At 41.4% G+C, this 12,007-nt stretch overlaps 2 protein-coding genes across 3 annotated transcripts in view; one reads left to right on the top strand and one right to left on the bottom strand.

The window, feature by feature from the left end:
- LOC126564702 (ATP-dependent RNA helicase me31b) overlaps positions 1–12,007 on the bottom strand; it is a 515,322-nt gene that overhangs the window by 380,938 nt on the left and 122,377 nt on the right. The gene's annotated exons all lie outside the window — the stretch shown is intronic.
- LOC126563840 (1-phosphatidylinositol 4,5-bisphosphate phosphodiesterase classes I and II) overlaps positions 1–12,007 on the top strand; it is a 79,881-nt gene that overhangs the window by 35,818 nt on the left and 32,056 nt on the right. For both annotated transcript variants that reach the window (XM_050220612.1, XM_050220613.1), the window contains exon 3: positions 5,522–5,659. In XM_050220612.1, the coding sequence (XP_050076569.1) occupies positions 5,522–5,659 (138 nt within the window). The remainder of the gene's footprint in view (positions 1–5,521; positions 5,660–12,007) is intronic.

Genomic DNA, 12,007 nt, shown 5'->3' with positions numbered 1-12,007 from the left:
TGTTCACACGGTGGTAATAAATTTCATTCGCCTGAAGTCTACGGGATCGAAGCCAAGTGTAACCTTTTGTGAAGTGAAAAACACCTTCGGGGTACGGATGGAATCGGATGGAACTTTTGTCAGAAAGGGTGCCTAGCGTCCTATCATCCGGCGAAAGCGCGCTGCAGTAAGTTTTAGATGGAAATGGAAACTAATTAACTGAATCAAATTTCGACGTCGCTGACATTTAGCGTCCCTAAAGGCACTGGTGCTGGAGCTAGGGTGTTTCACTAGAAGCCAAAGGCACTTTGTTCGGGAATTTAGCTCCTGATGGTGTAACGGCTGAAGCCTGGAAGGTACTTGCTTTTTTTTTGTTTTCTTCAATCCTCGGTTTCACATCACTTCACACCGCTTTACATCGCTTCACTGCGCTTCTTAATAGGTCTCGAGAGTGTGATACGGCTGTGTGCTTTGGCCAGCACTCAAATTTTCGGTAGGATGGTCGGCCTAAATAGGCACGAATTAATTATGCGATCATTCACCGCTTATCCCGTCATCATGCCGGACTGATGTTCCAGCAGGAGTGGTCCTGCTTGGTGTTACCTTTTTTTATATTTTGTTTTGTTACCAACACTCTTATTTGCCACGGAATGTCCTTCATTACCACCCCTCGGTTTTGCGTCCTGGACACAGTGGGCACATCACCATCATCATCATCAACGTGCTCCAATCCAATTAAATTTAACTACCGTACTTTATATTCCATTTTTACAACCACACCTTTAGCGCAGCAGGAGAGCCTGCTCAAATGTAAGAAGGGACATTCGAGGATGTATTTTTGTTGTTGTTGTAGCTTAGTCGTTATCTGGCTGGCTCGGATTTGTCCAGAGCTCTGGTGAATGTTGTTTGCTGTTCCCTTTGTCAGACTTTCGCGATCAAACAACAGCAGCAGGAGTGAAAGTAATAGTCAGCAGTGATCTTGACACAAGCCGGAGAGAAAATGGATGGAAAAATGCCAAATGGATAGCTCATCCTTTTGCACACCAGTTCCCTGTGCCAGGTTTCCTTTGCGAGCTTGGATAATTTTTCATATTTATTTTTTATTCGTCTCTCCTTCACTCGAAAACGCATCTACAGCAGCTAAGCGTTGCAAACGTCGTTGTCACCATAGTAGGAATTTTCCCTGCTGATGATCCTGATGAAGATGAAAATTCGTCTGATAACCATTTGTGGGCTCCTCCCTACCACGATGGTCACGCTGGACAACACCTAGGGTGAGATTTTCCGTACGTGAAGTCCACTTACCACAGGAAAAGAGTAATATTATAGTGAGGATGCCTTTCTGTTCCGTAACAAACGAATGTTCCGCAGCGTCCTTACTCTGTATGTGGCGGTAGCATCCTTTTTTTCACCCAAAGAATGAACCATCGTAAAAAGTTAGGTGTTTTGAGCCGGTTTTCGTTAGTGCCGAAGCAACTTTACTGTATGCGTCGAAAATCCTTTCATTTGTGTCGTACTTTCGCTCCCTTAATCCTGGGGCTATTCTTCTTGTCGAGCTTTGATTAGCTTCAAAGATAGGCCCCACGGTGCGTTGACGATAAGATATTGTGTACCGTGGAGACCGGCGAGCAGCAATCGCTACCACACTTCCGTCCAGCGGTCGTGTCGAAACAGTTGCTTTCTTCTTCGCATCACACTCCCGCATCTATTAGCGATGATGTGGAGGATTATGCAAAAGGATCAGGTTGTGGTGAGTTTGCGTTAAAGGGGCTTAAGGTAACCTGGCGCTTGTTTCACACCGATCGCTGCCCGGTTCGGCAGGGTAAAGTGTGTAAAGAAGGTTAAATTATTTCACGTGCTTTTACGTCCCAATTTGAGTCGAGATCGGCGCTATGGTGAGCTTTTGAATTTGTGCTTATAACCCTTTCTGAAGAGCTCTGTAGGGGGTTCATGTTTACAAGACGATAGGAAGAATAAAGATATTCATTTTTATCACCTCTTTAATCGAATGAGACCTGCTATTTATGAGGACAAGGGGATTTAGAGACTTGAAAATACATAATGGTTTGTAGAAACTCGAAGGAAAATTAGCTACTCAAGATATTGAGATTATGAGTAGCTGAAAAGTAACTGGTAAAAAAATAAGTGAAAGATAACTGTAACCGTAGACATGTAACGCCAGAAAGTATGCAATTTTAACACTCTGAATGTTTTGACTTACCATTTGTGTATCTTTTGAATCATTGCACTGAATAATCTGTCTTGCGTATGAATCAAATAATTCGAATAGAATTCAATATATTTATTTTATTTATAATTGATTATGACGGTTCAGTGCCGTATTGACAGAATTCAATATACATATATATATTTATACTAAAATAAATATTTGCTATATCTTAATGCCAAGGTTCACATCGAAAACATAGCTTTCTACTAATTATTTAGTTCTTATTCTTAGCTCAACGACCTCTAAGGTCACGCCGGCAATCGAAATGGCTTACTAGACTTGCTGATACCATGTAGTTCGATAGTCAGTCCTCACTACGGGGGGACGGTCCAGATGGGATTTGAACCTCGGTCCTTTCGTGTAAAGATAGGAGCTGTTAGATAGGATTTGTTGACTATTTTAAAGTTCGATAAACATGGTTTCTTTAGTTCTAATTTCTTTATTTTTCGTAAACTAAAAAATTCGTCTGCGTAAACTAAAAAATCATCATGTCACCTCTTCGGGTCCGTTCGTAGAAGTTGATCGCACTAAGCCCTCTCACGGCAAACATCGGAGGCCAATGATAACGATTACTGTCCGTAAACGGTCGCGTCGTTGCTTTAATAAAGTGGTATAAAGTGACAAGTATTTTACTAATAGTGGTTAAAAATAACTGTCTATGATATTAACTCGAACATTAAAAAAATTGCTTTACAATTGTTCATGTAACCTAGGTTCAACAGACTTTAGAACCCCAAAATACCCCGAGACCTGTAATTGAAAGCTTCTAAGAAATATGCAAAAAAAGGGTTACTAATGATATTTTAATGAGAAAAAAAAGCACAAATTAATCTTGCTCATAGCCGTTTCCATCGACAGAATAGCTTTAGAATTTCATGTTAGATTGGTAAAAAATGAAAAGAAAAACTCGTTGACACAATCAATTGTTTCCTCGTGTTGATTTATGATACCCTAGGCATAAATCGCCTACCAAAAAGGACACACGGTAGCAATACAAAACGCTTCTTCGTAAATCATCAACGAACATTGTGTGCACGGTGGGATGGGTTCCTTCGGGACCGGGAACGAGGCGATGAACCGTTTTACCATACGTGGAAGTTTTTCCTTCCTGGCGACACCGTAAACCGATGATGTTTCGATTTTGGGCACGCCGGACGAGCCGCTACACACACACAACAGTATCAGGCATAAATTTCGAGCCAACATTCCCGGGCGGACTGCTGCTGGAGGGCGATGAAAAAAAGTGTAGAAATTTTCCATTCTTTTGTGCGCAAATTGATTTCCTCTTTGGGGTGTTGTTGGGGAGTCCTGTTTTTGGTTTTTTTTCTTCTTTCTGCGTACGTTTGTGTCACGCTGGCGCTTTTCCATTCCTGCGTGATAGGATGCTCACGACGCAGCGCGTTCCATATATTCAATTTATTTTCTCCCCAGTTTCCTACATGATATGTTGTTCATTTTCTGTTTGCCTTACGGGGCGGGCGGTTTTTTTATATTTTTCGCTCGCCTCTGGCTATACAAAGCGAAGAACTTACTTTGGCGCTGTTTCATCATGCTTTCGTGTTTTTTTTTTTTTTACGCCAGAGAACGAAGCGACGCTCGTTTACTGTATCATGTTTCATTTACTGCCAATAGACCTCAGAGGTCAACAGCGGGGTGAGATAAGTGAGTGTGCTCGCTACCGAAGATTTAGATGTTTTCTTGTAAACCGAACACCCCGATACCGGTATCCATTCCCTTTATGCTGAGCAGGTGAGCAAAGCCCGGCGCCTAGTCAGCGCCAGCACCACTACCTTTAGAGCGGGTGTCGTAATAAGATACAGTTCTGCAACATGCGACTGTACGGTTGGGATGGGTAATGTAACATGAGATCTACCTTCCAGTGCAAATGATCGATCAAAGACTCTACCACCTCTCTCGTGGTTGGTTACGGTTTCGGTAAAAAAAGAGAGCGTGCGAGAGTTGGGTTGTTGATGCGATTGTCAATATTTCCCGGCTGTGTATGCAAGGAACGGTGCGCCGATACGTACCAAGGACCAATGTAATGTTCTGAATGTCTTCATCGAGGTACCGATTCTTTGAAGAATCTCAAAAACACAGAGGGAGAATATTGGCAGACAGGTGAAGGAATACCAAGCGCAAAAAAGTACACTAAAAACAAAATACAGATAACTCATACGCTTCGGTCCTGTTCGTGATACAGAGCAGTGCATGCAAGATTTTTCCCATGCATGCGTACATGTTTAGGGTTTATGTTTGCTTTATTGAGTTGCTTAAATCAAGTTACCGATATAATATTGAGCCGTGTATTTGCTTGAAAGTGACGGGCTGAGAAATGGGTGGTAGTATCCTTTCATGCGCCGGGAGTCACCAACATCCTACGGGGTGACGTCTTTCTCGTCGGGTAACCGTTGTTGACTCTGGTACCGAACTTCTTACATAGTAGAATCGAATATTGGCTTAGAAAGGCTTCGACGCACGCTCAGGCCTTTATTGGCATAGTGTGAGAGTATGTATGGGGCTTGGTCCCTGTAATGAAGCAGTTTCAGTGCTGATGAAGCACTTTTAGCTCTACTGCATTTGGCTGAAAGTTTGTAACTTGTTTGAGGTCCCAAAGTTGCTTTGTTTACATTTCTACCACCCCGGTTCGGTAGAGTGTAAGCACAGTGTGGCAACTGTATTTGAACGAAGTGTGTGTGATTTTAGAATTTTACTAGTAGGAAGTAGTTGGTGAAGAATGGCTACAGCGCAGTTACAGTTCTAGGAATTCTGTTCAGCATAGGAATGTTGGTCGAACGTCAAACCAAATAGAGCTTTCAAAGGTTATACGTAGTCCTTCCGTACCCAATGAAAAATGAAAACCAATAACTCACTTGGATATCGAATGACTCCATCAACCTGTCAGGTCCAACATGGTGGATAGATAATTCTATACAAAATAAGTATCGAGTTGTTTTATCGTATTCGTTTGAAATTTCGTTGGAAAATTATTTTACGCCACATTTGATATGCGATGACAGGCGGATCGGTTCTTTTAAGACTTCTCATTTGCACCACGGGAAATGATATTAATACGGTGGTGTAATTTCAAGTGCGACAACAAACCGAATTTTGACAACATTGAATTGACGAAATTTACCTCTAGCGGATCGAAACTGACAGCTTGTTTTTCGTATATTATATGTCCTGTACGTGAATATCGTTAACTGATGCCGCTCGTTACCGTACTGCCTGTACCGTGAAACGTTTCAATGGAAGTAATAAATATTAATTTTATTATACCTTTTTTCTCTCTCTCTTTGTTCAATGCTCCAGGATATTAAACTGCGTCAAATAGTGACCATGGGTTCGCAGGATACGCTCGAAGAGAAAACCGTCACCGTATGTCACGGGGCCGACTTTGTGAACGTCAACTTTATCAACTTTTGCTGTACGCGTAAGGAAATCGCACGGGTAAGTAGTTTCGAACGAATCGGGCTGGATCGAATGGCTGGATTGGCCGTTGGCTACTTGACGCGCTCGTTGGCGTTGAATCCCATTTCCGAGGATCGAAATCCATTTCCTTCCAGCTTTCACCATTCGGCGGGTTTGGTTGGGATGAATTGCAAAAGCGATCAAGGGTAAGGGTTTGCACGTGACACACGCAGAAAGGGAAAGGTGCGTTGGCACGTTTGCGACGTTAAGTTGGCACAAACTGTGCAGCTTAAAAATAATGGAACAGTGAAAAGCCTCGATTGGAAATCGACCCTCGAAACGAAAGTGCGTTCCGCCATTCGCGTAAGTAAGCGAAAGATAGCCGAGCACGATTGAAATGCGAGAAATGCGTGAAACGCTCCTTCCGCACCGAAAGAAGCTTTTCTTTCCGCAACAGTGTAAAGCCCTTTTCTGACCGTGTGTGGAGCAGGAGCGGCAAAACCCAAAACAGAAATTCACCAGATGATGATGGTGATGGAGTTTTCATCAACGTTTTTTTTTTTTGTTTTGTTTTCTGCACAACCGGAAATACAACAGGACAAAAGTTCGAATTAAATTGCAAACATTCTTACAGGAGGGGATTCAATATTCATGAAAGTTTTCATTTGCTGCATATATACATACGCACACACTCACGTACAAAACCACCGCTGCTTTGCAAAGAGAGCCGTTTTTTTCTAATGTGAGGATATGCTAGAAACCCATTCCGTAGACAAGTACAAGTGCGCGCTTGGCGCGCATTTGGTGTCGATACTGTTTGACGGAAGCGGAAGTTCGTTCTACTTCTGCCGAGAAAATGAAAATGCACAGAAACGCCTTACCATCCTACCTAGAGTTGTAGAATGTGGGGACAAAATTGATTCTGTTGAGGTTTGTTTTTTTTTTGCGGCTGGTGAGTGACGGTATCGTTCGAGATGTCATTTGGAAGTGTCTTACGGGCGGATGTAGTCAAGCCTGGGTGTAGGGACGAAAAAAAATCGCGAAAGGTTGCCTTGGGGCTCGTTTGTTTCATCGGACGCATGGGGCAAGTATTGAATGGAAAAGAATAAAATTTAAATGGAAATGATGTTTCCGTGCAGCAGCTGGTTTCGATCAGGTTAATTCTTAATGATCTGTTTGGTTAAATGTTTAATATTCGTTCTTGTGAATGGAAAATAAGCATTGAGTAATATGTATTACATTTTGAAGAAATTTAAATAAGATGAGTAATCTTAATAACTATACGCACACTAGCGAAAGCCAAAAATTAAAAAAATCTCTGAAAAATGTATTAAGATGATAATATCTATCTCAGAAAACCACAAATTATCTAGAGTATATATATTTTTTTCTTTCTTCAGGAGAAAGAATTTCCATACTTGTAACGAACAAATATCTAAGGTCCAGGAGTTTTTCTATCCACAAATTAATTTTTCACTTAAGCGAATATTTTCAGGGAAAGATTTGTTATTTTTTATTCTAATGACATTTGTTGTAATTGAACATTGAAGTAATTGATGAAAGCTTTCATATATGATCGTCTGAGCATCTTCATTAGTATTTTTATTCATTATTGCACATGCAGTATTGGTTGTGCATAATTTTGGCTTGTTAATTATAAATAAAGTATTATTATTGGGTGCGTAAATAAATAAAGGCCATTTTTTTCGGCCAAGTTTATTTTTATTCGTGGCATTTTGTTTTGTAGAAAATGGGTTAATCAAAGTATTGGCTTTTATGATTTATTATATTGTTAAAAAATGATACGTCTTTTTGTGCGCAAACCAGGTATCCAACCAATTCTGGATCAGTTCATAGGATGAGAACAGCTGGTCAGCCAATCCATGTGCCATGGATCGGAACAGATGGAAATCCGATTGTGCCAAATCCGATGAATACGGCAACAGAATAAGCCGCAGTATTCTGGCCGTTTTTCACGCAGTGCTCGGCTTAAACTCATCCATTGTTTTCGGTAGCGTTCACCAGCGATTGTCTCTCCCGGTTTCAGAAGTTCGTAGTAGATGACGCCGAGCTGGTCCCACCAAATACTCAGCATAGCTTTCGAGCTATGGATGTTCAGCCGAGCTAATGATGTTGGGGTTTGAGCGGGGGATCCGTATGGTTTTCTGTGCTTAGGATTGCTGAACAAAATCCAACCACTTTCTGTTGTGCCGCTGGACCAGCAATTCACCCATGAAAAAACTGCGTTAAATGTCCGTGTGGTGCCCATTTGCCCTCCTTCTGTATCATGCCTAACGCGTCCAGCCGTGATGATATGGCCTGACGAGTTAGACCAAGCACGGCTGCAAGTTCTCCTTGCATTTGACAGTCACTTTCCTCCAGTAAAGCCGTCAATTCTTCGTCGGCGAACGTTTTGGGCCTTCTTTCACGTTGAACATCCTCCACGGCGAAATCACCACTTCGAAAGCGTCGAAACCTATCCCGACACCTTGCTTCGCTTAAAGCAGCATCGCCGTAAACACTCGAAAGCTCTCGATGCGCTTCGGCTGCCGTTTTCTCCGCTCGAAATAAAAACAGCTCCCGCATATGGCGCTTATCCGGCTCAAAATAAGACGTTGTCAAGAACTAGGAACTTTTGTTCACACGAAACGATTACTAATCTGTTTACACAGTTTGGTTATGCCATTCCCGAACTTGATTTGTGACGATTGTAAACGTCAAAATCGCGCCACAGTCCACAGTGGCCCCATTGATTTCAAAACGGTCGTTATTTATTTGCGGACGTAATAATATTTTCCAAACATTGACAATACGGCGGAAAGTCATTATATGAAAATATAAATGAAGCTTCGAAAAGAGCTTACACGATAAATGATGGCTATAAAGTAATAGAGCATGTATCACAACACGTATCATACTGACGCCACTTAGATGGCCGGCGTGAACTAGAAGGTCGTTAAGCCTAGAAGAGTTAAGCCTAGATGACTATCAGCAAATAAGCTAGTAAAAATCCAAAGATGAGATTATAACGCCAAATAAAACACGGTTTACGATTATTATCGTAAACCAAAAATCTTCCCAACTCACCTCTTCTTTCAAAACTTTGAGAACTTTAGTCTTTCGATGAATCTTAAATTAGGAAGACGAAACTACCAAATGAATACACACATCTAAGTACCAAGATGTCATGAATAGTTGTTAACGTAAAGTTGAAGAACAAAAGCGGTAAAGTTAAGGAGCAAAAAAACGTAATAATATCGCGTAATAACGTAATAAAATCTCGGGAAAAGATGAAAAATCAATTGAATGAAAAGGTCCGCACATACTCTGTAAAAAAAGGATCCCGCATCAGAAATAGCAAGTCCCACCACATGAAACGTCTCGATTAAATAAAGCGCACCGTGAATCCTTAACCCGGACCCCGACTGGTTAATTGAAATATCGGCCGAATCGTTCGAGTGCTACACTCGCTGGAAAGGTGTTGAAATTTTGATGGACCCTCAGGCAATGTGAGCGGGTATTGCCTTTCAAGCAAAGTTCGGCAAAGTTTTTGAACCTGGCACAATAAAGGGATAGAGCGAGAGAGTTAGAGGGAAAGGGGAGCGAAAAAAAAACAAACTCACAAAAAAGGCCACTGGCGTGTGGCTGCGTTGACGTAAACTTTTAAGCCACCCCTTTTTTCGCTAGAGCCAGAACGCACAGAGGGAAGCATTGCTCATGGGTGCTTTTTTTTCGAGCATCAGGTGTTTCGATGCGAAAAGAAGAACACGGCCAAACTTGGTCAGGATGTTTGTCGTCGATGCTGGAGCGGAGACAAACCGGTGTCAAGGAATCCACGTGGAAGGTGAAAACTTTTTCTCGGGACAAAATCTTTCTTTGAGGAAGCGAGAGGAAGAGTTGGTAAGTTTTGTGTGGGATTTACGAGGGATCTTTAAATTGGACATTAATTGGACGGACGTAGAATTTATGATTTGAAGATGGGCGCAGTTATTATTTGAATGGTGCGTGCTTAAAACTTGACAGCTGGCTGTTCCGATAATGGCTTCCAGTTGATTGGAAACATGGTCGTAGTCTTTTTTTTATGATGAAAATAGAGTAAAGCACTCTTTACATCTGAAGAATGCGGAATGACCTTGTTGCGGGATTAATAATGTTTATTCAACCGTACCATTTCCCGCCATCGTGAGTAAAATTGAAAGTGAATCACGAGGGAAAAGCGTAAGCCACAGTAATAATAAACAAAACCAACACTTAATGGCAACTGTTAGCACTTGGAACTTCTGACGATCAAAGAATGCCTGCCCCGGAACGCGTACTGCCAGAAAGCGGCCAAGGAACGTGAAAGAAGCGAGCCACCATCATTTCGAATTAAACGGGAAGGATTAAGAATGAAAATAGAAAGCTCATCGTGTTGCGTTCTTATCTTTCTCACTCAACAAGGCTCACACTGTGGGGCCTCCGAACGACGCACTTAGGTTTAATGTTAAACGCGTCATGCTTTATCAAGATACGCCTGAGTTCCGAATACGAGTGTCGCATTCAGTGGGCAAAGTTATAATCACCATCAAGAGGGTGAGCTTTTGTTTTTCTTATTCAAATCATTCCGGGGCCTTTGGGAAAAGTTGGAATTTCTTTTTTGGTTGTTTATTTCTTGCTGTAAATCCTTTTACTGAAGTTAACGACAGCAGAGGAAGATATGTTTGGGTATATGGATGGGTCTATGAATCTCAACACTTATGAAAAACTTCAAGAAATGAATTTATTGAATTATGTATCGTTTAAGATGTAGCTCTGACCGGTATAGTTAATTGTTTGTAAAATAAGAGCAATCAAAGTTTTACCATTTCTTTTGCTTAAAGCATGCAGTTGCAAAGACGATCTGCAAAAAACATATCCTACGAGTGTAACCATATGTAACTATCGCAAAGGAAAATTTGAGATAAAGTTTTAAATCTAGGAATGGTAAAATGAATGTAATTTTTAGGTTTTTGTTTGGTGTTTCAATCCTCTAGTCTACATATTGAAGTCAAACCGTTCAAATGAAATGAATTTTCAAGAGTTTTTGTTATGTGGGTAAAAATGCTCATAATATACATATTTATTAAATAGTGTATATAAATCAATCAAATTTAGATACAATCTAAAAGTAGAATAATAAAGAAACATTAATAAATAAATCCTTATCTTATTAAAAGTTACATTTGAGAGTACCTTGAAAGACATTTGAGAGTCCTTGAAATCGATCATTGTCGTTGTTTTGGCCACCAGGGATAATTCTCACTTCCTTACGGTGTGACCTTTGGTTAACCTTTTCGTCGATTGTGGGCTGCTTTTTCCCCATTATTGTTCGGTGGCCTCGGGCAAGGAAAATAAGGATCCCATCAATGCTCGCCTTCCGTCCAATGCCTGGATGATTCAGGACAGCTTGTGTGTTGATTATTGTAGGAAGAAAAGAAATAAAAAACACACGAATGACCATGACGAAGAAAGCGTCGAATACCTTAAACTGGGAAAAAATAAACCATAAAAAAACTCACCCTGAGATAGTTGAACCTCTTCACGTACGCATGAATCTACGGCAAGCAGAGTGGCGACGATAAACAATATAAGCTTCTCTTTTACGATTCAATCACGGTGGCACAGCAGGTCAGTTTTTCTTTCCGATTGCTCGCGGGTAATTCCGCGACAACGACGTCTGCACACAATCGTGCCACAGAGACAGACGAGAGGGAATCGATCGACTGACCCTGACCAGGAGTGGAACAGTGTCCTCGTCTCTTCTTTAAGAAATAATCTTCGTGTCGAGACGTAGAACGGGTCATCGGGAGAATGGGGGAAAGGGTACGGAAATGGGAAGACATTTCTGGCGAAACCCGTTCGCTTCGCTGCAATGTCCGAGTTTTCTTTTATCGCTAGATGCCGGTAAGAGTTGACTTAACCCAGCGAGTGACAACACATTACTCGGCACGTCCCACTTCAGTGGCAATCATTTCATAAAGCTTTCGCCCGAACCAAATCGTTCTCCTGATGGTGGCGTACGTCCTGTTTCTTCACTTCTGCAGATGCTCGTTATGGTTTATGGTTGTGTGATATATTTTACGTATATCCTGCAACCAATGCAAACGGAACGGAAGCCAGCAAGCAATGATCGATAGCAGGTTGAACTTGATGATGATGATGATGATGGGTTGTCACGACTTTGCCTTCTTTGGTCGTTTTTGTTGCTGAGTACGACAACATTGGGCACACAGGAACTATACGATTGTGATAGGCAACAGCATATATGACTAATAAAGTCCGAGAAAATGTTAGTAATAGGATGGTGGGGCTGTTTGAAATGATGCATCTGTAACGAAGCAACGAGACGCGTACAGTGTTTATCGTCCT

Source organism: Anopheles maculipalpis, chromosome 3RL, assembly GCF_943734695.1.
Source record: "Anopheles maculipalpis chromosome 3RL, idAnoMacuDA_375_x, whole genome shotgun sequence".
Taxonomy (NCBI): Eukaryota; Metazoa; Arthropoda; class Insecta; order Diptera; family Culicidae; genus Anopheles; species Anopheles maculipalpis.
The sequence above is the reverse complement of the archived record's forward strand: the minus strand, read 5'-3'. Positions and strand labels throughout refer to the sequence as shown.